At 35.1% G+C, this 25,969-nt stretch overlaps 1 protein-coding gene and 1 long non-coding RNA gene across 2 annotated transcripts in view; one reads left to right on the forward strand and one right to left on the reverse strand.

Moving 5' to 3' along the window:
- Nucleotides 1-24,497, reverse strand: part of ASB5 (ankyrin repeat and SOCS box containing 5) — an 88,840-nt gene extending 64,343 nt beyond the window's left edge. The window contains exons 1-2 of the mRNA XM_074275242.1: nt 24,274-24,497; nt 7,343-7,623 (exon numbers count right to left, since the gene is read on the reverse strand). Of these exons, the coding sequence (XP_074131343.1) occupies nt 7,343-7,538 (196 nt within the window). The 5' untranslated portion in view covers nt 7,539-7,623; nt 24,274-24,497. The remainder of the gene's footprint in view (nt 1-7,342; nt 7,624-24,273) is intronic.
- The window catches only part of LOC141546992 (uncharacterized), a 59,334-nt gene extending 33,900 nt beyond the window's left edge, over nt 1-25,434 (forward strand). The window contains exon 3 of the long non-coding RNA XR_012483486.1: nt 24,184-25,434. This is a non-coding gene — a long non-coding RNA (uncharacterized LOC141546992). The remainder of the gene's footprint in view (nt 1-24,183) is intronic.
- Nucleotides 25,435-25,969: the final 535 nt, after the last annotated feature.

Below are 25,969 nucleotides of genomic sequence, written 5' to 3' on the forward strand. Positions count from 1 at the left end.
AGGAGAAAAAATACTTGATAAAAAAAAAAAAAAAAAAATGCCAGTAACAAATTTGAAAGGAGCACAGGTCTTTTTCAGTTGAGAGAATCTATCTTCAACATCATTTATGGATAATTTATTATAATTTGCTGGGGAGAGATACTGAGAAGTAATATAACCTAGGAGGAGGAGAGGTCATGGTAAATTGTGACTGTCAGGAGAAACTAGAACTTGACCTAGTACGTGCTTAATAAATGCTAGCTGATTGACTGATGATGTAGAGATGAGTAGAGATTAGAGAGAAGGACATTCCAGATAGAGAGAAAAATGGCAGAAAAAGGAATGTGTATATTGTCTGGAGTTGGAAAGATAGAGACAATGAACAGAAATACTTTGTTGGATTTTTAGTACTTTTACTAAGTTTGTATTTTTAAGAGTGAAACAAAGTTTGTAAAAGTGAGGTTTTATTGTATAACAAATTTTTTTTTAAAGTTTTATCTTGAGCCAAATTGTGGTAAGCCTTAAAGATAAAGATTCAGAATATAGATTCCATTCTGTAAGTAATAGAGCCTGTGGATTTCTGAGTAGCCTATGGCATGCACAAAGTTTTACTTTAGTAAGACTATCTTTCAATGTATGTGGGAGGGATTTGAAAAGTGGAAAAATGGAAGCAGTAAGACCAGTGAGAAGATTAATTTTGAAGTGAGTAATAAAGGATGGGATTAGCAATAGGAAACATTGGTAAGCAATAGGAATAAAAAGGAAAGAATTGATGAGTAGGAAGGACTTGATTATGGATCATGAAGAAGAGAGAGGAGAGTCAAGTATAACTATACAGTTTGGGGCTTAGATGACTGAAAATGATTGTGCCATAGGACAACATGGAGAGGAAACTGGTTTAGGAGAGAAAGCTGATGAGAAGAGTCATAATTAGCATGTTTTATAGCTAATGTAAGCTTTACAAAGATTTTTCTGGGGCAAGGTGTGCAAGAAACTGAAATCAACTTTTTAAAAATAAATTCAGTAAGGCTATGTGTGTACAAGGATAGAGCTCCCATATCCATTGTGGTAATAGGAAGAAATAGACTTGGAATATAGCAGACAGGAGGAAAGGTGAAATCTATTTAACAACTTCCTCCTCCTCCTCCTCTTCTTTCTCCTCTTTTTCCTCCTCCCCCTTCTTCTTTCTCTTCCGCCTTCTCCTTTTTTTCTTCATTCTCTTCCTTCTTCCTCTACTTCCTTCCTCTCCCCCCTCTCCTCCTTCTCCATTGTTGCTATGCTTTTGGGGTCAGTGCTGCTAATATATATTTTTTTTTAATTTTGGGACCCTGAGGTAAAGATTCAATTATCTTAACTAGTCATATTCTTGCTGAAAGTTGAGTTTGAGAAGACTATAGGACATTCAAGTAGACTTGTTCATTCTGGTAAACACTGAAAAGATTCAGCTCAGGAGAGAGAGAGAGAGATTGATATTGGAGAGATAGATTTGAAAACCACCAATCCATAACCACCTGATAAGCATTTATTAAGCACTTACTACATATGTAGCACTTATATAAGAGGTACTGTAGGATGATGGGTAGAGAACAGGCCTCAGCAACAGGAAGATCTGGCTTCAAGTCTCTCTTCTAACACTTTAAATTGGCCAGGCCTATCATTTTTCATCAGGGCTCTAGGTAACTCTCTAAGACCATAAATTGCAGAGCAGATACTTATTTGCATTGCTATAGAGAGTTTCCCTAATAAATGTTTATTGTACTATTGAAATCACAGGTTCATTTAAAAAAAAAAAAAAAAAAAAAAAAAAAAAAGGTGGTAGGTCCTGGGAATACAAATATGAAAGTATAATAAAAGCATTTCTGTCCTTAAGAAGTTAACATTCCAGAGAGCATAAAAAGAGATGGCATCTGGTTCTTTTTACTCTCTGTATTTAGTTATTATGCTAATTTTAAAAGGGATTTTAAGTTTGAATCACTTTCAGGACCTTAAATATAATTAAAGTGAGTTCCCCAAAGTACTTTCTCTTCTATTTGTTCCCACTGATGCCTAAAGTTCTTTTAATGATGGAAAGCACCATGTATTCTGCAATCAGAAATAAGTCAACAAGCATTTATTAATTTTTTTGCATGTGAAGGGCTGAGGATACAAAGAACAGCAAAAATAATATCTGCCCTTAAGAACCCTTTAAACTGTAGTATAATGGAAATAAGGTCAAAGACACAGTGATTCTGAGAGAGAATAACAAATCTACATTATAGTTTTAAAGCCCAATGTTGACACTTTGTTGAGAATAAATTTTGATCAGGGTGAAGAGAGAAGAGAACAAGAGGGTACAAAAGGTGACTGATAAAGAGAACGAGTGGGAATAAAATAGAAATTAAGAAAGGAAACAGAAGGGCAAGGCTGGAAGCATCACAAAGAACTACATCACAATTTTGCCTAGAGGTAGCCTTGTCCACTGACTTTCTACAGAGCCTGGATTATCACTGAAACAATACTTCTCATGATGGCAGGAATTTCTTGTCAAGGTATCATTAATATGATAAAAGCAGAGAACGTAGATTCTTCATATTTTTGTCCAGTGACTGTACAAATGCCTCAGGTTGGGGCACAACCCAAATGTTAGTGCTCTGAAGGGCAGGAAGATATATAACACCCTACTTTGGTCCTCCACCAGTTAGGAATAAAGTTGAAAGCTGCTTAGAATTCCTGGGTAGCTATCTAATTTTCCAGCTGCTATTCTCAAAAGTTAATGACAACTTTAACAATGTTAAGAATAGACTTTTGATTTGTAGAGGCTAGGGGTCCAGGAAATATTCCAGGAGAGAACAAAGAAAGGGCTACTCATTATATGGGTAAGTAGGGGGAAGCAAGGGTTTTTTTTTTTCTTTATAATGGTAGAGAAATGAAGACTTTTTTTCTTCCAAAAGTGAAATTCAATGAAATAACAAATGGATTCTGAGGGAATCAATTTGGGAACTGTAGAATCATTTCCTCACACTCTTTTCATCATATCTTGGCCCATACACTTATTGGAAAGAGCCTAGGAAATCATCAGAGAATAAAAGTTGTCACTTGCTTCACACCTGTTCCAGGATTCCATTTGCTCCCCCCCCACCAGGGTACATCCAATAGGAGATGGATATCTGACAAAATTAATGATTTTATTTATTTCATACCAAAGTGCTACTGTGTTATTGTGCTCATGAAAAAGGACAGCCAGAATGTCATCAACAGCATGTACTGTGTTTACAAAAGAAATGAATACATGTGGTGACATGCAATGACATCTCAGATTTCAGGGAATTTGGCATGTCCACTTCAGAAATGATAAGGGAATGGTTTGGCTAGCTTTGAAAGTCAGAATGAGAAACCTAATTCATAAAGGAATGAAGGTGATAATCTTCCCCCAGGAAGATGGGAAACAACTGGATTATACCGAAACAATTAAGACTGATTAGCTGATTAAAAAGATGAGAACAAGGTATTAAAGATTGAAGATAGTCATTTTTTAAATTTTAAGGGATAGAGAAAGAAGGAGAGGAAGAGAGAGAAACAGATAAGCAGAAAGACAGACAAAGAAAGAGACAGAGTCATACAAGGAGAGAGAGAGAGAGAGAGAGAGAGAGAGAGAGAGAGAGAGAGAGAGAGAGAGAGAGAGAGAGAGAGAGAGAGAGAGAGAGAGAGAGAGAGAGAGAGAGAGAGAGAGAGAGAGAGAGAATGAGAATATAACAGAGTGAAGACCATTATAATTTGCTAGATGGAATAGAAATGACTCCTCATTAACAATAAAATAAATAAACAGATTGTGAGGTTTAGGATTTGGTTATATTATTGTAAATTAATATGAAATTAAAAGCCTATTTTATTACTTAGTAAATGGAAAAATAGAAGAATGGAAGGAAAAGTTAATACAGAACTGGAAATAATCATAGCTATAGAACTGGAAAGGACCCTCTAGTCCAAATCTCTTCATTTTACAGATTAGGAAACTGAGGCCCAGGGAGGGTAAATGACTTGTCCACCACCATTTATAATTATGAATGTCAAAGGTAGAATTTGATTTGAACTTAGCTCTAACTCTAAAGGCATTATACCAGGTGATGTGAAATGTGTTAATTAAGAAGGAAATTAAGAAGGTAACATTTATTAAGTATCTACTATGTGCCATACACCATGCTTTATAAATATAATCCCGTTTGGTTCTTACAACAACCCTGGAATAGGTGCTATTATGAACTCCATTTTACAGAGAAGGAAACTGAGGCAAACAGAGGTTAAGTAACTTGCTCACAATTACATAGCAACTAAGAGTCTGAATTCAGATTTGAAATGAGGTCTTCTTGACTCATGCATAATTCTCTATTGTGCCACCTGGCAGCCACCAATTAAAAGGCTTTTTTAAGAGAGTATAATCCTAAAAGATTAAATGAAAACTTTTCTATCTTGTGATCTGTGGGATATGAATAGAGAGGAGGAAAGGCAATTTTTATATCAGCTAGTGTTTTTATCTATCATCTGTAATTTAATTTCATAGCATCAACGAATCTGAGAGGTCATTTAAGCCATCCCCCAGCTTCAAACAGAATCTTATTAAGTCATCCCAGAGCAATGAGAAACTGTTCTATTTTTAAGGACCTCCAGAGGTCTCTCTTGCAACCTATTTCAACAGAAAGAAATTCTTTGTTTCTTACCAGTCTTTCCTCACTGAAATATAAGATACAAGGTGTGGCACTCAAACTAATACCATAGTTTAAAACACACACACACAAAAGTAGTCTCATTATTTTAATCATACTGAATATCTAGCTGAAAAATCCAATCATTTGTCAGCTTTTATTCAAATATAGAGACTTTAAAAACCAAACAACTGTTTTCCTGATGTCCGGTATTATGTAGACAAAGTATTCAAATAGATGACTGATTTTTCTTCTTTTCATTTAGCTAGGTGAGATATCACACAATAGTCTCTGATAGGACTCTAATCCTCTCCTTCAAGGAGTCATTCAGGGAAATGGAAATTATTCATTCATTAAACTTTGTGGAAGAATGTCCCAAGATATTCTTAGAAAGGAAAGATTTGCCTCAGCAACAGAAAACCTTTTGATTTTTTGTAATATCTACCAAAACAGGGGCCAGCTAAGTGACACAGTGATAGAGTACTAGGCTTGGAGTCAGGAAGACCCCGAGGTCAACTTTGGCCTCAGACACTAGCTGTGTGACCCTGTGCAAGTCACTTAATTCTGTCTGCCTCAGTTTCCTCATCTGTAAAATGAGCTGGAGAAGGGAATGCCAAGCCGCTCTGTTTCTACCAAAAAAATCTCAAAAAAGAGGTCACAAAGAGTTAGACATTGAAATGACTGAATGACAGCAAATCAAAACCTACTTTCTATGCAACAAATTCATTGTCTCCTTTTCAGTGATTAAATGCATCATTACTGCCAACTTTATACTTTGTATAGCAGCATAACCCAAACTTTACTTAGAGTTCTCCCTCTTGCATTTGACTTCCCACACAAATGTTTCTTGATATAACCTACATTTAAAAATAGACTCTGCTACCCAATGACAAAAGTAAGTACAATAGATGCTAAGAATAGTATTCTCTTTCTCTTGACTTAAGTTCTTGCGAATACAGACATAGACATGGAAACCCACTGTGCTTCATGTAAATGCCAGTTTTCAGTATGAACTTTGCTGATTTATTCAGAGTTTTCAAATAATTATGCTTCTAAAACCAAATATCTGTTAGACTAATATCTGGTTTTAAAAGCATAATTATTTGAGAGAGCAGACTGTGACATCACTATAGGGGCTATCACATAAACTCTTTGGTTGCACAGATCAATTGGACTGATGACATATAAATATGTGATTACATGTCATCCATTAAAATTGATTATTGATACTATTTATTTACATGTGGTCAAAGAGTCCAACTTTCCTTTTAGGAATATGAAGGTCTTTTTCCACTCAGACATAAAGTCTAATTATTTCCAAGATTGCGTAACTTAGCATTTATTTTATGCAAATTGAATAGCAAACCACCACTAAAAAAAAGGAAAGAAGAAAAGCAAAAAAGCAAGACAGCAAAGAAAGAAAGAAAAAAGAAAAAAAGAAAGAAAGAGAGAAAAGGAAGGAAAGAAAGAACTTGATGGGAATTCTGGAAGCTGGAGCTATTTTCATTTTTTGGGTAGTTTTATTCAGTATATTCTTACAGGTTATAATCAACTTCTCTAGTTACACTCCCAAATTCAGTAACTTTGTATATGTTTCAGTATCACTTGAATTAATTTGATTTAGAATATGATTAAAGGAGAAATCCAAGATTCACTAGATAAGAGGGGTTTGAATATTTCTGTCAGCATTAAATTTATGGTTAGGCAAAAGAATTCTGGAATTGCCCTGAATTCTGGAAGCTGGAGCTGCTTTTATTCTTCAATATATTCTTACCAGAAAACTTTCTTACAAATTTGACAAATAACCAGCCTCTCTAGCTACATTCCAGGTTCAGTAACTTTGATCGTATTCTAAGTCAAGTTAATTCAACTGACATTGAAGCAGGTACAAAGTTACTGAACTACTCTAGTGTAGCTAGAGAGGCTGATTATGTATCAGATTTGTAAGAATGTTTTCCTGTAATAATATACCAAAGAATAAAACTACCCCCCCCCAAAATGAAAGTAGCTCCATGGATTTCTCCTTTAATCATATTCTAAGTCAAGTTATTTTGACTGACACCAAAGCAGATACAAAGTTACTGAAGCTGGAATGTAGCTAGAGAGGCTGGTTATTTGTCAAATTTGTAAGAAAGTTTTCTCCTAAGAATATATTGAAGAATAAAAGCAGCTCCAGCTTCCAGAATTCAGATTTTACAAATCTGATACATAATCAGCCTCTCTAGCTACACTAGAGTAGTTCAGTAACTTTGTACCTGCTTCAATGTCAGTTGAATTAATTTGACTTAGAATATGATTAAAGGAGAAATCCAAGGTAAAGGGGGTTTGAACATTTCTGCCAGCATTAAACTTATGCTTAGGCAAAAGAAAAAGCTTGGTCTCCCTTGATGTTAAAAGGAAAACGTTACAGTTTGTTGTTGTTACACCTCCACTTAATGTATCTTGGCATGAATTCACCGTCCTTCCTAGCAGGGACACTTATTAGAGGGGTTTATGTAACAAACTTAAATCTTTCCTTCGTGAAACAATCCAGCGGTGAGCTCACAAGCATTTTCGTTAATAATCAGAAGCGCGGCCTTGAAGCGGGCCCACAAAGGAGACGTGGGGAGAGCAAAGAAGCCCAGGAGCGAAGCCCGAGTCAGAGCCGGCTCGCTGGCCTCCAGAGAGCCGTCTCACAGCCTTACCTTGCCCTTGGGTCACTCCATAGAACTCGGCGGCGATCCTGGCGGCCTCCTTGCGGTTTCCTTTCACGATGTAGAAGTGACTGAGGATGGCAAGGCTGATTTTCACAAAGAGTTTGAAGCAGAAAAGCGAAAGGATGGTGAAGTAGACATTGGACAGCTGCTGGGCAAAAGGACGGCTTTCCTCTTCCATAGACATGGCTGCTGGAGGTTGTGTGTTAGGACTGAGCTCCAAGTCCCCGATGTGCCTGGCTTTGGACGCCCTCGGCCCCGAGCAGCTGATCCTGAGGAAAGAGGATATCAGATGGTCATGATGTGGCTGCTCAAAATATTTATACTGTCCGTAAAAGTTCACTGTGCCCTCCTATTGGCCTAACGGTACTACACAGATGCTGACTTATCACATGCTTTATTTCTAGAACTCTTGGCTTTCCAGTCTCAATTAAAAAAAAATTCAATCCCAGCCCTCTATAAATTTGTATCTTTTTTTTTTTTTTTTTTTTTTTTTTTTTTTAAATTCCATGTACAAAACATAGTGGGAAGGGCAGTAGTCTGGGACTCGGGATACTTAAGATTGTTGATAGATGAATTTGGATGTCATTTCCCTGCTTAGACCTCATTTTCCTAAGCTGTAAAAGGCAGGGGATGCTTGAATGAGAGAAAGAAATTACCCTCCCCCCCCATTATCTGAAATAGTGTCTTTCCTTCTATTACAAATTAAAAACAAACAAACAAACATAATTATCTGAGAATCTGTTGGTTTTTACAAGACTGCCACAGGGGTACATGATATCAAAAATGACTGAGAATTCCTGTTCTCATTTAACACTTTTACTTAAAGGATGAAGGACGGTCAGGTTTATCAAGAAGAAATAACTTATCCACGGTGACAAATATAGGAAATGGCAGTCAGGATTGGAACATAGATCCTTTGACTATCTCTATTTCTATTTAAGTCATGCATTTAATGGGACCAATGAAATACCTTTGGGCTAAATCATCAACCACCAATAGTCAGTATGACTTGGGTGACCACAATGATTCTTCATCAGTCTGACTCTTGGTATTTGACTGTTGTCAAAGAGAACAGATTTGATCTACAAATATCCAGATTTGGATGCCCCATAAATAATGTTACCACTGTTTCAGAAGAATTAAGAACTTAGTAATGTAATGTTTGTTCATTTATTTATATTTTTTGTAATGTTTTGGAATGTTTTTAAGTAAAATCAAAAGTGCTTTGTTTGGATTTTCAAAAAAGAAAAAATTGACTAAAAATAGAGACGCATTTTAAGCCTATAGTGTGTGACACTACTCTTATGGATTTATTTTATAAATGAAATGAAAGTGGCTTCCTAATGGGTACTATTTATAGCTAACAAGAGTAATAAGAATAAAATATTGAGTAAAATAATGTTAAATGGCAGTTCCTGTTATTTAAGCTAAAAAACAATATGTGCCAAAATCCAGACTGACATTTAACTCATGTGGAATTCCTGGAATAATGTGATGGGGTTTAAATCATGATTCTCTTCCTCTTAGATTCGTTAAAACAGTAGATTCCCAGAGTAGCAGCCAGAAACAGGGGGGATTTGACACTTAATGTTATAGCTTTGAAATTTATATCCAGCGGCAAAAAGTATCTTTTAGTGATAGAATAGGATTAAGTTAATCTTAAAGGATGATTTTGCTTCCAGCCTTACTTTTGTATTACAGAAAAGGGTTAGAAATTTCATAGCCAAGACGAAGTTTGCGAACAAAATATCTACTCTTTTCCCAAGATCCCAACTTATTTTCAGGGACTGAATTCAGATAAGAAGGTCAATATCACAAAAATAATATGAGGAGAAAACATTTGTATGGTTCTTTAAGGTTTAAAAACAATGGTCCTTCCAATAACCAATCCTGTTATGGGAGATAGCATAAATATTATAATCTGTAGTGAAATGATTTACCCATAGACAAGGAGAATGGAGTTATTACTGATTTTGGTATTTCTATGAGAGAGAAAATTAGAATTGATGGAGCATTGGTCTGAAGAAGGATGAGATTATTTATGTTCTTATGAAGATGGAGGTTGAAGACGAAAGCTAGGATCTATCTACATTCTGTGAACTTGTTTAAAAACTCTCACTATATTTTAAGATAATTGATTTTCTTTGTGATCCTTTGTATTTTATTTTGTGGTCTTAAAGACATTATTCTGGGAGGGGTTCAGACTGTTAGAGGAGTCAACTTCTGCCGAAATACATAGGGAATGTGATGATTAGCTCCAATTAGCTTCTTGATGGGCATGATGATATTTGATTCCAAATTTCCAGAAAGCTCAGAATGCTCTGAGTCACTATGCTAACCAGCTCACTGATGTACATGTAGAAATAATTCTTTCCTTAGTCATATTCCTGGTGTCTAAGGTTTCAACCCCTCTGCTTTACCAGTAAATGTTATTAAAAATAATCATTTCCACACTAGTTAGTCAGTTTAGATTCTTCCATATTAGAAATATTTGTTTTTCCGAGACAGATGATCATTTTATAGTAACTTAAAAACTCAATTGATTTTTGGGGGGTCAAGAAATTTCATTTTCCTGGGATTCAACTTCAAGCTATAAGGGATTCACCTTTAGTCTTTTCCTTGATTGCTATCTCTGTATCTTTCTCAGTGTACCCTCCCTCTTTATATGCTTTTCATTACTTTCAGTTTCATGAATCATCAAATAAAAATTGAAGCTTCCTGGAATAACTCATAGTAATAACTTATATTTATTTGGCTTTTCAGCTTGCAGAAATATTCAACAAACCATGAGCATAAATATGTGAATTATTATTGATAGTAATTCCTGATAATTGATAATCAGTCTCAAAGAGGGTTCATAATTTGGAAGAGGTCATAAGTCTAGTAGAGATTAAGGACACCTAGGTCTTCTCATTCTGAATTCCACATACATCCCATCTTACTTATGGATATAGAGAGAAGCAAGATAAAGTGAAATAAGTGCCTACATCAAGAAGTTTGGGTTCAAATTCTACTTTTAATATTTAGCTATGTGATGATTGGAAAGTCATTTAACTTCTCTGAACTTCACTTAGCTGCTTCATCTATAAAATGAATATAATATATCAGAGCCCTCAACAAGCAAATAGTCCTACTTCCTGATTTTGCAGATGAGGAAACTGAGACATAGCAAAGATAATTGACTTGTTCAATGTTACAAAGGTAATGTGTGTCAGAGAAAAAAATATATGTCTGTAGTATCTATCAGTCAGTTTAATTTACTCTCTAGATTGTTTTCCCATCTGGGAAAATCTCTTACCTTGAGTCATGAATCCCTTGTCATTATCACAATTTCAGAAGAGGCATCAGTCACGATTATTTTACTCTAAATTGGATTTATTATTCAAATGGTTTCCCTACCACTTTGTGGTAGTCTTGTGTCTTACTTTCCAGCTCCCACTTATATGCTGTCTTCTTCTATCAAAACGTTTGGTCCATGAAGGCAGGGATTTTCTTGCTTTCTTATATTTGTAAACCTAGTATTTAGTACTTAATAAAAGTTCACTTTATCTACCTATCTACCCTTCTATCTATTCATCCATCTATCTTATCTATGTGTAATACATACTTCATAGAGTGGCTGTGAGGATAGAAGGAGATAGTGTGTGTTAGGCTTTGTTAACCTTGAAGTAGTTATCTAAATCCAAACGGTGTTGGTACCAAAATATTGTACCTCTCATAGAGAGTAGTAAGAACAATTATTGACTAAGTAAATAAAAGTTCCATTAACAACCCTTTCTTATTCCCAGTGTCATTCCTTTTAGCTTTAGTTAATCAAATAAAAACTGAACAGTGCAAAGAAATAGAAGAAAACAATACAATGAAAAAGACAAAAGATCTCTGCAAAAAAATTAGAGATATTAAGGGAAGATTTCATGCAAAAATAGGAGTGATAAAAGACAAAAATGATAGGTATTTAACAGAAATAGAAACAATTAAGAAGAGGCAGCAGGAATATACAGAAGAATTATAAAGAAAGACTTTAACATCACTGAAAATCACGATGCTGTGGTGACTGCATCTAGAGCCAGACATACTGGAGAATGAGGTCAAGTGAGCCTTATGAAACATTGCTAACAATTGCTAGTGGAGGTGACAGAATTTCAACTGAGCTATTTAAAATCCTAAAAGATGACGCTATTAAAGTGTTACACTCAAGCGTGCCAACAAATTTGGAAAACTCAACAATGGCCACTGGATTGGAAAAGATCAGCTTACTTCCCAGTCCTAAAGAAGGGCAATGCCAAAGAATGTTTAAATTAAAGAATTTTTGCACTCATTTTACATGCCAGCAAAGCTGTGTTTAAGATTCTTCAAGCTTGGATTCAGCAATATGTGAACTGAGAAGTAATAGAAGAATGGCTTGTTTTTAAAGAGGCAGAGGTACTAGAGACCAAATTGCTAACATTTACTGGATGATGGATAAATCAAGGAGTCCAGAAAAACATCTCCTTCTGACTCATTGACTACATGAAAGCCTTTGTTTGGATTATCCCAAAATGTGGCAAATCTTCAAAGATATGGGAATACTAGATCATTTTAGTTTTGGAACCTGTATTCAGGACAAGACGCAATGGTTAGAACCTAACATGGAACAACTGATTGGTTTGAGATATTTTTATCTTACCTTTAACTTACATGCAGAGTCCATCATGTGAAGTGTCAGGCTAGATGAATCAAAAGCTAAAATTAAAGTTAATGAGAAAATTATGACCAGATATGCAAATGATACCAGAAAGTGAAGAATAATTAAGAAGCCACTTGATAAAGGTAAAAGAGGAGAGTATAAAATCTGGCTTGAAGCTTAACATCAAAAATAGTAAGATCTTGGCAACATCACTTCCTGGCAAATGGAAAAGTGGAAGCAGTGTCAGATTATTGGGTTAAAAGATCACTGTAGACAGTGTCTGTAGCCATGAAATTAAATGGATTAGAAGGAAAGCTATGGCAAATCTGGACAGCATACTAAAAACCAGAGACTACCTTTCCAACAAAAGTTTGTATTATTAAAGCTATGGTTTTTTCAGTAGTATAATGTATGTCTATGAGAGTTAGACCATTAAAAAAAAAATGAGTACCACAGAATTTTTACTTGTGGTGCTAGTAGATAAGACTTTTGAGAGTCCTTTGGGACATAAAGAGATTAAATCAGTCAATACTTGAAATTAATTATTCACAGGAAAGTCAAATACTGAAAGCTGAAGCTTACTCTGGTCACATAATGAAAAGACAGAACTAATTGGAAAAGTTTGGAAAAGATTGAAAATGATTGAAGGCAAAAAGAAAAAGGTATGATGGAAGTTGAGATAGATAGATTATATTATTGAAATAGTGAAAATGAACTTGGACAGACTTTGGGAGACAGTGAAGGATAGAGGGATCTGGCATGCTAAGGTCTATCAAGTCACAAAATGTCAGATATTATCGAATAGCAACAACAAAAAACCAACAAGAAGCCAGTATGTAACCAAGGGATTCATGGCATGCAACAAACTCTGAATTATAAATTCAGATAACCAGAAGGCTATATGAGTATAAATTTAGAGCAGGAAGAGACTTTAGAGGTCTTATTAGGGATAATTCCCTTTTCTCTTTAAAGAAACTAAAAAAAGTTAGTGATTTGGCTCAGAGCCACACAACTAGTAAGACGCTATCTGAGGTAGGATTCAAATCTAAGGTTTTCTGGCTTTAAGGCCAGCTCTCTATCTACTTCAGCACAGAGTTTATTGTAATCAAGAAGGACTCTGTTGAAGAGTGCTGCTTATTTATGCTGATTAAAAATTTCATAGAGAGGAAAGAGAAACAAATTTAGATTGATGAAAGATATAGAGAAGAAATGACTAGAGAGGAAGAAGATTACTATATAATTTAGAAAAGGTTATTAAAGAAATAAAGAATAAAAACAGTTTAAGATGCTTCAAAGATGCTAAAGGGGGTGTGGATGGATAATGAGTCACTCAATGTGGGCAGCAAGAGGTCATTAATACCATGTAAGAGAATAGTTTCAATAGTGTGATAAACATGGAATCATATTCTAGGAGGTTAAGTGGTAGGATGAATGTGAAATGGTAGGAGAAAAAAAAAAACTTCCTTCATCCCACACAAGCTTCACTCCATATCCCCTTGTGTTTGGCATAAATAATTTGCTTATTTAAAAACATGAGCCAAGACTTGTATCAGAAATAAAGATGGCAACTTGGATAAAAAAACAAACGAATACAAAAAAGTGATTGGTACATTGGAAAGAGCACTAGCTCTGGAGCTGGAGACCTGTCTTTCAATTATTCTTCAGTCACTTTTCTGTGCCTCATTTGTAAAATGGTAAATCAAGGACACTAGTATGCAAACATCTGTAATTGATAGTATGATATTTTAATGATAGGAATTATTGAAGTTATTGAATAGGAAATGGTTTCCCTAAGTCCTGACTCCACTGTTTGGCTTAGCTAGGAAAATTTGCCAAATTGAGCTTGAACTTTGTTCCCAGGTTCTGCATGAGTCCCAATAGTTGAGGAAATTATATAACTCCATTCATGTTGATTATTTTATATTTTATAATGCTACACCATTTTGAGTTTGCCAAGAAGTTCCTAGCTTTCTCTTTTCTCAATCTTCAGGGCATTGACATGGATTCTAGAAGGCTGGATTTTGACTGACAAGGAAGAAAGCATTTATGTAACACCTACTATGTTCTAGATACTGTGCTAAACATTTTACAAACATGGTCTCCTTTGGTCCCCATAATAACTCTCGAGATAGGTGCTATTATTATCTTCATTTTATAGCTGAAGAAACTGAGGAAGATAGAGATATGCCTAGAGTTACACAGCTAGTAAATGTCTGAGGTTGGATTTGAACTCAGGTCTTCCTGCTGGATTTGAACTCAGGTCTTCCTGATTTCAAGCTGAGCACTAAGTCTATCCACTGTTCCATCTAACTACCTCACCTGCAAGACACTCCCTATCATTATAATGGAAAGAAATGAACTGGAGTCCTGGTGAGGAGTAGGAGGTACTACCCAATAATTATAACAGCACTAACACACATGAGCCAGGCATGGTACTGAGCACTCTATACTTCTTTAAAAATCTTATTTGATCCTCCCAACAATCCTGGGAAGGAAAAAACTTCTGGTGACCCTGCTGGAAAAGTATGGAGAATTCAGGAGCTCAAGCCACTTCTCAGCTTTGTCCTTTGTCCTTTCCTCCATCATTTCCCCTACAGTGTTTTGCCTGGGAAATGCCCAGCTGGAAGGGTGTACAAGGTAGCTTGGCTGCTTCTCAAAGCAGGGAAGTATATGAATTACATAAGTATTGAGCTGTTTGTAATTGACATGCAACAGACAAATGGACTATATGGCACTAAGGTTTCTAGAAGAGGAATATCAATTTTCCCTTGAGAAATCCAATCAGTAGATTTTTCCTTCCTATTCACTTCTAGAAAATGAACATTCTTTTCCTGAGAGGGGAAAACAGAATTTCCTGAAGGTGAAACACACCTAGTAATTATAGGTTTGCCTAAAGAATCCTGCCTAGAAATCATTCCTCCCATCTCTTTGATTATTTCCCCCTCCCCCAGCGCCTTGGGATATAGAAGCCCCACCCCGTTTTTGATAATCTCTTGGCCTTTTTTTTTTTTTTAAATTGACTTTTGCGTTCTTTAACTTCATTCTAAACTTCTGTCCTTTGGTGACATAGCTTGCTAACATTATCTCTGCAGTCTTTAAAATCTGTTGATGAATCCCCTATGTGTCCACATAGGTCTCTTTGAATAGTTGCTATTTTTCTTTCTCACCAAAATCATTTGTACTGCTTTAACTTAAGTATAGTCAGGGACAGAGACTGTCTTCTGTCTTATCTAAACTTTCCATCTCCCACAACAGCAAAGAACTCTGGACAAATAGATATTTTAACAAATCTTTTAGAATCTTATTGAAATGTAGCATGTTAGAAATGTTATTTTCTAGAGATTTGCTTGGCACAGTGTGGGAAACCTCCATTTTTACAATATGCAGAAAAAATACTAAGTATTTTCTGTAGAGATTTGAATTTTCTTGTGAAAAGGCAAAATATCTCTTCATTGCCTGACAAAAGATCTAAAGACTTCATCTAACTTTCTTATTCCTGCTATGAACTCCACACCAAAGAAAAAAAAGGCATATTTTTCTGCACTCAATAATAGTATGTTCAGTACAATGCCATGTACCCTCTGGATATTTAGCAAATGTTTGTTATGAATGATTGGCTAGCCATACATCTGATGCACACTAAGAAGTTTCATTTGCACATAAATCTCTGAGGTTCCACAGAGATTGATAATAATTCCAGAGGAAAAAAACCACAAAAAACTTTGCTTCATCTGAGCAGTTCTGAAATCTGCCCAATTGGTATTTGGGTTCTATACTAGCTAGTCATTTGTTATAAAGATCTGCTATCAAAATAATACAAATTAAATCCACTTATGTCTGAATAATTAGTTCATTATTTGTTGAGAAAGAATTTTTTTCCCCACAACTTCACCTAAAGTCACTTCTGATCCATCCCATTTGGCTTTAAGTTTGGGGATTCCTATTAAGTTTTCAAATATGCTTTTAAAGATTGCCAGACTTGTGGAAACTCAATCCAGGGACTGGTTATTGACTGTCAAGATTTTCTGTTTAAGGTAAAATAACATCCATAAACTTCTGATAGTAGGAAGGAGTAAAACATAATATTCTGAGAAATATATCTTTAAATTCACAGGATAGGGAGTTGGTGTGGTGTAGGAAAAAGAGCCCCTCATATATGAAGTAAAGACCTGAATAATAACTTTTATTCCACCATTAAGTTATTTTTGGGACAAAAATCATATATTTCATCAGAGTCTTGGTTCCCTAATATTGAAATTGGAGAAGGTAATATTCTTTGTCTATATTAGAGTTGCTGGCAGGGTCAAATGTGAAAGCATTTTGCAAACTGTAAAGTACCATATGGGCAGTTAAGATTCTGCATGGTTAGAGTAGATAGTGGTAGTGGCTTAGAGTCAGGAAGATCTGATTTCAAATCTTGCCTCAGGCACCTAATACCTGATGATCCTGAGCAAGCCATTTAACCCTGTTTCCACTAGTTTTCTCATCTGTAAAATGGGCTGAAGGAAAAAATAGGAAACCAAAAGAACCCCACTTGGGATTATGAAGAGTTGAACATAACTGAAATGGCTGAACAACACAGTAACAATATTCTCCCTTGAATACATATCTTATCATTGGGTTATGAGCTCCTTGAAACCAGGAACAAACTGTCTTTTGCCTTTCTTTGTATCTACGTTGCTCAACACATTGTAGTCATTAAATAAATTTTTTTTGGTTGTTTGTTAACATCATCACAAAAACAGTGGACAATCAATTGTAAGGGAATACATGGGAGAGGAATATGTGAAAAAAATATGTGTCCAGAAGACAGTGAGTAGAGGGATATACATAGAGAGAATACATAAAGAATATATATGGAGGGGCATGTGTGGTCAGGGCATTTGTATGGAGGAGCAACTTTGCAGTGGTATTATTTTTAGGCTGCTCTGGCTTCTGTTGGATTCATGGTGTCCATTGTATATTGCTTTGTTGGATCATTGCTCTACTCTCTGCTGCTTAGCTAGACATTTCTCCAACTAAACATGAGGTCTGTGTTGGGAGTTGTCAGGCCCAGCCCTTCTGGGCACATGGCCATAGTTCTTCTCTCTATTTCCAGCTTCTATCTTCAATTGAATCCTTTGACTATAATCTCTCCTTTTTCATGAGAAGAGTGGGCTTTACAAGGCTCTTTTAGTTCAAAAGCCAGACTTAATTTAAAAAATTATTCTTTTTGCCTCTAATATAGAACCAACAACCCTGGGGGAGGGAAGGAGAGAAACTCTTCACTTTTGTTTTCCTTTTTTTTTGAGTGGTCTACCTATTCCTTTCCAGAGTCTTGACTAGAAAATGATTAAATCCCTTCTCCCAAACAATATCACCCAGTTGTATTCTTTTAGTTAATTGATGCTTTCAGGTTTAATCTTTTCTTTTCCTGGTTACTGGGCTTTGTATCTCCATGAGCGACTCACTGGAGGATCATGATGAACATTCCTTCTAATTCCTATTTTTAGTTATACCTGTTATTATTTATGTAAAATTATTCACTCAATAACTGCCAAATAGTTCTGCGGTTTGAGGTTCCTCAGTTTTTCTAACTCCAAACATTTATACACTCAATCTCTTTTGTAATAAGGGGATAGGAAAAAGGCAGCTAGACAAAATCTAAGCCCAGGAAGTAAGTTCAATCATTTCTATTATCTGTCTATCTGTCCATTCATAAATGCATAAAGCCAGCTAAAGCCTAAAGTAGTTTTAAACTCATCTTTTCAGAAATAACGTGGCTTCTCCCATGAAAAATGTCTTAGGAGAATATAGAAGCCTTTCTTTAATATTAACTGTTTGACTTTTTTTTTTGACATTTTTACATTTTCCTGGCTGTTTATAAACAAGTTGAAATTTCAACTCACCTCAATTTCAACTTAATGCTTCTAACTATAAGAACTTATACTAAGTAATCACATACTTTCAGTTAAATTACCTAAAAGAACTCAATAACTAATAGAGCTTTGTTTCAAAAGATACTAACTGGAATCTTCTATCCAAGGACTTTAGTATTGGAGTGGTTCTGTTGCTGGAACTTAAAAGGTCTTCAGAGTAATTGGATGAGTAAGTCAATGCTATTGAAGATGATGGGCCCTTTTATTTTGAACATTAGCCAGAGCCACTCAGAGGAGTAGGGAGCTCCAAGAATGGTAATATTAGATATTTATAATTAAATAGTTTTGTTTCAATTTGTGTAATCTATGCCAGGACTCTTCCTAAAGCTTTGAATTCACATAGACATCTCATCTTAGAATTCTGACCCCATGATGTTCAGATTTTGTCTCCGGCTACTCTAAGAAATTGTCTAATTGTCACCATATATCTCCCTATATCATATCTTGGTTGAGAGTCTCATACTACTTACTACTATATATTTCTTTATTTCATCTTACAGAAATTTCATGAGATGCAAGAGAATTATAAGATACTATTCATCAGGAAACACAAAAAGCATAAAAATAGCCTATTAAATTTCCTCCCAACCTTCAAATCAAAGTAAACAGGCTCAGGAGTGATGAACAATCAATCATATTTCTATTCTGCTATTTTAGAGCAATTCAAGTAATATTAGGGAAGAGGCAAAGTCCTGATCACCTCGTACCTCCAAAGTTCTCTTACCTCAAGAGGTTACAATAGTGGTTCTCTTTCTCCCTCAGGAAACACCCTGTTGTGGAAATCTTCTTTATAATTGTCTGATGCCTGAATTCTCTGGAGTTCTCAAACTTGGGGTTATCAAGAAGTTCAGGAAATCTTTGTTCTCTAGTCAAAAGGCTAGATTCTGTGAACATATTGTCTATAAATTTATTTCTAAATCCCCCTCACTTTTTACATAAAAGTTTGGGGTTCACAAGCATTATGCATTGGAGAGCACATGCAATTGACTTTGACATATGCTTTTGCTGCAAATTGTTTCTGTTCCTTTGGGGGGAGGGGAGAAGAGAGAAATTTTCTTTCCATCCATGGCTACATGCTAACAGAAAACATAAGAGAAAGAAAAAGAGAAGAACATCCGCCACTTTGCTTTATACACTCCATGAAGAGAGGGGTATGTTCCTCCAAAAAGAGGATATATTCCCCCGACTATTGACACTTATGTGGTAGGCAGCCATAGTCTCTAGGGACCAGTTAGAAGTGATTCCTGTGTTTCCTGTGTAAACTTTCCATGGGGATATATGCTTCTCAGATGCCTCCAAACAGAGACCCACATACTAGAAACTATACATTATAAGAAAGAGATAGATAGATAGATAGAGAGAGAGAGAGAAGAGATATACATGCATATATACTTTTTATTATATACAATACTATATTATGTGCTCTATATTATATTAAATAGATATATACACACATATATGCTTTTTATTAACTAGTACATTTTATCTACTATGTAATATACTATACATTATATTAGAGATATATAAATACATACATATCTATTATATCTACTATATACTATACTATACTATACAATACTATACTATACTATACTATACTATACTATACTATACTATACTATACTATACTATGCACCATGTCATCATCAGCTTTTGAGGGAATTAATCCTATTTAGCGTGGGTTCTTATTCCCCCTTATAATTGTTAAAGCATGGTAATGGGTTATAGTTGTAACAACAATTAAGGAGGCAGTTAAAGTTGGGGAACTGGGATAAAAACTGTGCAAATAACCCTAATGAGAACATCACTCCTGTCCCACTATGATATGTCATTTTCTTGACTATTTGGTGTTTTGATTCAGGTTTAGGGCAAGGAAAGAATTCAAAGTCAGCCCTAGCCACCAGAACTACTGAACATTGGAGTATATCAACAAAGCATCATCCACTTTGGATGAAGAGTTAGAAATCTTATACAAAGCATTTTATGCTCAGTTATATATGGCCAGTGATGTCATTGCTCTCAACAATTTTATAATTTGAGCAGGAGTCTAGCATCACTGGGGATTTCTCTTTGATCTTGATTAGCTTGGTACTTTCTGTCCAAGGCTAATATAGGCTTTTATACTGTTTCCAAGAGCATGAAAAGCCAGCAAAAGCCAGTCTTGAAAACAATCAGCCTTTAAACATTACAGGATAATTCAATGGTTATCTCTAAAGAGAATATGTCCTTACATGTTACACCAAGCCAATCAGAGTATAAAATTTAACTCATCCAAGCCCAGAGTCATAGCCAAGAGGTTACCAAATTATAAGTCACGCTAGAAGTGGATCAATAGCTGCTGTCAGAGTGAGAAATGGCTTGAACAGAGCAGATAAAAAGAAAAATAATAATGACAATAACAATAATGATAATAGCTAATATTTATATACTACTTTCTTTTAAAATCCTTTACATATGTTATCTGATTTGATTCATACAACATTCCTGTGATATCACTATCCCCATTTTACAGATGAGAAAATTGAGGCTGAGAGAGATTAAATGACTTGGTTAAATGTCTGAAACCAGATTTGATTTCAGATTTTGAATTCTTGGACTTGAGTTCTAGCACTTTAACTACCTCACCTTGAGATTATTCCAAGGGTGCCTAGTTGGGTGGGGGATGCTAAATTAAGACACAACAACAAGGACAAGTAGCCATGGATATGTCAAATCAGGAAACAGTCTGTGGAAAACAAGTTGCGTAGGTTTCTGTTGCTTATATTAGCCAGGTCTTTGGGATCATACAGCCCCAAAACACTAGTAAAAGCAGGTCAAATCTGGGCTCTTTGAGCAATGTTTAGCTCAGTCCAATTCACCATAGTAGCAGAAGTGTTTTAAAAAGTGGGGGAGTAAGTGAGCCACCTGAGACCTTTCTGTGGCAGAACAGTGAAGGTTTGAGGATGTGGTATGCATGAATGACTTTCCTTTTATGTCTGTATTTGTGTTGTATTCCCCCATGATGTTTGTAAACTTGCCGGAAATTTTGTGCATCTGACTGTATTATGAACTTGCCTGAGGTCTTAGCAGATTAAAAGAAAAACCACAGGGCTTAGTAGAGAATGTGTCTCTGTCACAACTATTTAGAGTTGATTCCTTGACATCACTTTATCAGTCCTTCCATAGTCCCGGGTCCTGAAAATGGTACTAATGAGAACACTGCTTTCATCTAGCTCAGTTAGCCTCATAATAAGAAAAAAATTACCTCTGCAGCCACACAGTGCATCCATGAGACCTGTCAACCATCTCATTGACCTATGCTTTTGACTACAGAGAAAGCAAGACAATTTCAGAATTCATGTGGCTTTAATAACAACCTATCATTGATACTTCAAATGTTAAGGCCATTTGCCTCATTTTTGTCTATAAAAATACCTATAGATCATAGTTTTGAAGCTGGAGGGGATTTTAGATCATCTGGTCCAAGTCTCTCATTTTACAAAGGAGGAAACTCAGACCCAAGAGAGACTTGTTAAAGTTACTTGTTAAAGCCACATAAATGCTAAGTATCAAATCCTGAGATCTGAGCTTTTTTTTTTTTTTTTCCTACTATATTCTCTCCCCTTTTCTTCTACCCCCAACTTCATTATGCTTGAACTGGACCTGTTCAAAAGAAACTCAAGTGAATATATTTTATTTATTGTTGAGTTATTTTTCAGTCACGTTCAACTCTTCATGATGCTAGTATCTTGGCAAAGATACTGAAGTATCTTGCAGCTCATTTTACAGATGAAGAACTGAGGCAAACAGGCTAAGTGACTTGTCCAAGCTCATATAGCTAGTAAGTGTTTGAGATCAGATCTGCACTCAGGAAGATGATTTTTCCTGATTCCCAACCCACTGGAAATCCACTCTATCCACTGTACCACTTGGCTACCCCAAGTATATTTTACAATTCAATAAAAAATATAAAGTTCTCTAGGATTTTAAATGAGAGAATATACTGTAGAGTCTTCTGCAAACCTTAATATGGCATACAAAAAGCAGCTAGGCTAGGTAGTCCTTCAGATAAAGTGCAGAATGAAGAGTCAGGAGAACCTGATTCAAATTCTGATTCAGATACTTTATTAATTATGTGATTCTAGACAAATTATTTGAATCTCTTTCCTCAGTTTCCCCATTTGGAAAACAAGGATAATAAAAGTTTTGCCTCCCAATGTTGTAGAAATGAATTAATGTTTGTAAAGCATTATATAAATGTTATTTATTATTACTAAAAGTAAATTTTTATTGCAATTATCTCATCACCCAAAGAACATTCTACCATCACAGATGAAGGTAGACAATCAAATGGTCTCTGGCCATGATGGAGAATAAAGTTCAGAGGGCCCTGACATTTGATTGTTTTTTTCTTTCACCCTTTGAGAAATGAAAAATGCTTGGAGTACAACATATGTGATTACTCCTAAACAAGGCAGACTACTAGTTCATAAGAATAGAATCTGTGAATGATCCTGTTTAGAATTCTAAGATTATGGTTTCCTTGACAACCATAAGCACTGTTTTATAGTTTTGTCTTTCTACACCTTCCTTTAACTACTATTACGGGTTTGAGAATGTATAAATTTTTATCTCTAAAATATTTTACATGAATATCTATTGATATTCATGGAATAATGTTAAGAATTATTATTATTATTATTACTATTATTGTAGGCTACTTCTTTTACCAAGAGAATAAAACAGCAAATTTATATTCCTCCTTGAAAGTCTCTGCTAACTTCCAAGTGACCTGAAGGCAGAATGGTAGAGATTGTATAGTCCATTACCTAGGGACTGACCATGAGATAATCTCCTTGGGCTTCAGTTTTTTTCATCCGTAAAATGAAAGATTTTAGTTAGATGGTCTGTAAGGTTACTTTCAGTTCTTGATCTATGATTCTGTGTTATGGCTACATATCTCTATATGAAGGAATATACAGGCAGGTGCCTTTTAGATAGATCAGATTTGCAGGCATTCACTTTTCATCCAGACTCAGGAAAGGGAAAAATTTAGGAGGGAAGAGGAATTTTTTTCAATGCCCAAAGAACTTTTGCTTCTTTTTTGGGTTGCATTATAACTGATAAGGACTTGTTAAAAGATACGAATATATCTAAGCAGATCTTACTGTATGAATCTTTTATTCATACTTTGTAAGGGCATTACATTAGGGCAGGGATATTTTTGAGTTTTAGGGTATTTGATATATTTTGTCCCAGGGATCTGTCTTTAAGGAGCTTATAATGTAGTGTGTGGATGGAATAATATATGTATATGACATTATATTACATGACACATAGATATTACATTATATATGTATATATATTGTATTAGTCTGATATCATGTTTTACATGTTTATATATTATAAAAATATAAATTATAATCATAAATATATTTACATAATTATCTCATTTGATCCTCACATCAACCCAATGAAGAAGGTGCTATTACTATCTCCAATTACAAAAGAGGAAACTAAGACTGATTGAATTACTTTTCCCTGATCAAACTTCTGGTAAATTTCTAAGAAAAGATTTGTAGCTTCCTGACTCTGAGTCCAGTATTCTTTTTACTAAATCACACTATCTTTCTGGATTGTGTGATCCTGGACAAGTCAATAAACTTTCTCAGCTACAGTAAAATGGGGATATTGATACTGTTCATTTCATAGGGCTGTTGTCAAGGATAAAGGGAGATAATATGTGTTAAGTGCTTTGTAAACCTTAGAGGACTATGTAAATGCTAGCTACTACTATTTCTTCTCCTAACAGAATTAAACAAATAATTATGATACAAAGTAAAATGTCAAACAGGTATTTTAAAAAGAGTTCAAAAGGAAGGACTCTGCTTCTGATTGCTGTGATTGAGGAAAGCTCTTGTTTCTTTATTCAAACAACTTATTTGTAATTACTGAATATAAAACCTACAACTCACATTATCCATAAGTGAAAATAAAGTCATTTCAAAGCCATCTCCCAATCAATGAATTCTAAGGTCATAGACAGCATCCTAGGGGTATATCAGACTCCCTCTGCTGTTCAAAAATATATCCCCAATACTGCACTTTGAATCTATGATAGCTCTCTCGCAACAATTCAGAAGAACCAATAAGCATTCACCTTCTTGATATCAATAAATGGCCCCCATTTGTTCTGTTTAATTTTAACTTCTTGAGTATTTTCTCCCAGTGACAAATATCTTAAAACATCTTATTTGCATTCCCAGAGCTGAAGATGAAATCACTAGAGCATTAGCAGCCCAAGGAAGATAGCCAGATCCAGCATCTTGGAGTCCCAGAAATAGACTGAATCTTACCCTATGATGATTGTAGCTCAATGTGGTAAGGAGCAACATTCTGGGCTAATGGACAGGTGGCCCCTCCTCCCAACTTCAGATCTCTGCATTTGATATGGCAAGAGAAGCAGCAGCAAGACCTGGCTTTGATCTTCCTTTCCTCTGATCCTGGGCCAGACGTCAGTCTCTGGCCCTAGGACAGGTGCAGATGAGAGAGGACTTGAATGGAGATAATCAACCTCAGTGCCACCTTCAAGGCCTACAGTGTACTTTGACTGTGACCTAACAGTGGGTATTATGCACATCTCGGGCTCAAATAAACCTATTGGCCTAAGCTTGATACTTCAGGGGTGCTTGCCAATTGGTTTATATGCTTTTTAATGCATAACATCTCAATAATGAGAAGATTTTATTTTTATTTTTCAGGATTTTGATTTTCTTCAGTTCTTATGAATTTGGTAATCTTTCCCTTCCTCCTCCACTTGAAATCCACATATAGGATCTGCCTGCCCAGGGCCAAATATATCATTTTCAAACATCATTTTAACCATCTACATGGCACATGACAAAGCAAAAATGGATACACTTGTCTTCCTGCCCAGCCTAGCTCATCAGTATTTCCATTGAGTACCTCTTTATATACTCTGCTTCTGATTTATTAACAACAATCCACAATGAATTTAGTAAGTTTAGTCATTCTGAAGTATGGAAATTTCTCTTAAGGGATTATATGTCACAAGTAGCAAGAAGGCAGGAGTCTAGATACTTTGTATTTATTAGGTACACTCTAAAGAACTCAGGGTACTACCTAAATATTATGCAATGGGCAGCAATTATTGATCTCCTGAGGTAGGAAGGTTTTTTGTTTTTTGTTTTTTTAATAAATGACACTATTAATTACTTTGCCTTTGATTTAGTCTTAAAATAGAACTTCAAGCTGGCCAATGATGCTTATATTAAATGATTTTCTCTACATATGGGATATGGAGAAAATTATTTAGATTGTATGCGAGAAATAAAGAATTTAAAAAAGTAAAATATTGTAGAATAATGCATGGAAAACCTTGAGCAAAAAGTTGAATATTGTTAATTTTTGGATTTTTGGTTCTTATAATTTCAGTGGAACTGACAAGTATTTTTTTAACATAGAAAGGGACATATAGGTCATTTGGTTAGTGATTAAATAATCATCCTGTGAGGTTGTGAATAATGAATCAATAAAATATCACCTTAAGCATTTCTGTGATATACAATCAAAAGAGTTTTCTTAATTCTTTAGAAATTATTCTTCTATCAGTTATATAATAATGATAAATTCTATCAGACATTTCTCTGCTGGAAGGCAATAAAAGACACCTTGATACTTTGATAAAATTTGGATCACAATGTTGTAGATATAGAATGGAACATGTCCATGCTTAAGCATTCTGCATAAACCTTATCCATTTTCCATATAAACAGGTCACATGGGGTCCATGCAATGTGCTAGGAGCTTTGTTTTATTTTTTTCAGTATTAATAAGGATAAGTAGATGGAACATATAGACTAAGGACAGATTATCCAGCAAGAGATCTTAACCTTTATTTTTTATGCTAGTTGTACATATATATGGGGTGAAATATTTTATACTACATTTCCTATGTTCAGTAAATATAGTTTAATTAATTCTTAATCTGTAATGTGTCATAGCCTACTCATTTCTATTATCAACCAAACA

The sequence above is a fragment of the Sminthopsis crassicaudata genome, chromosome 6 (genome assembly GCF_048593235.1).
Source record: "Sminthopsis crassicaudata isolate SCR6 chromosome 6, ASM4859323v1, whole genome shotgun sequence".
NCBI classification, from domain to species: domain Eukaryota; kingdom Metazoa; phylum Chordata; class Mammalia; order Dasyuromorphia; family Dasyuridae; genus Sminthopsis; species Sminthopsis crassicaudata.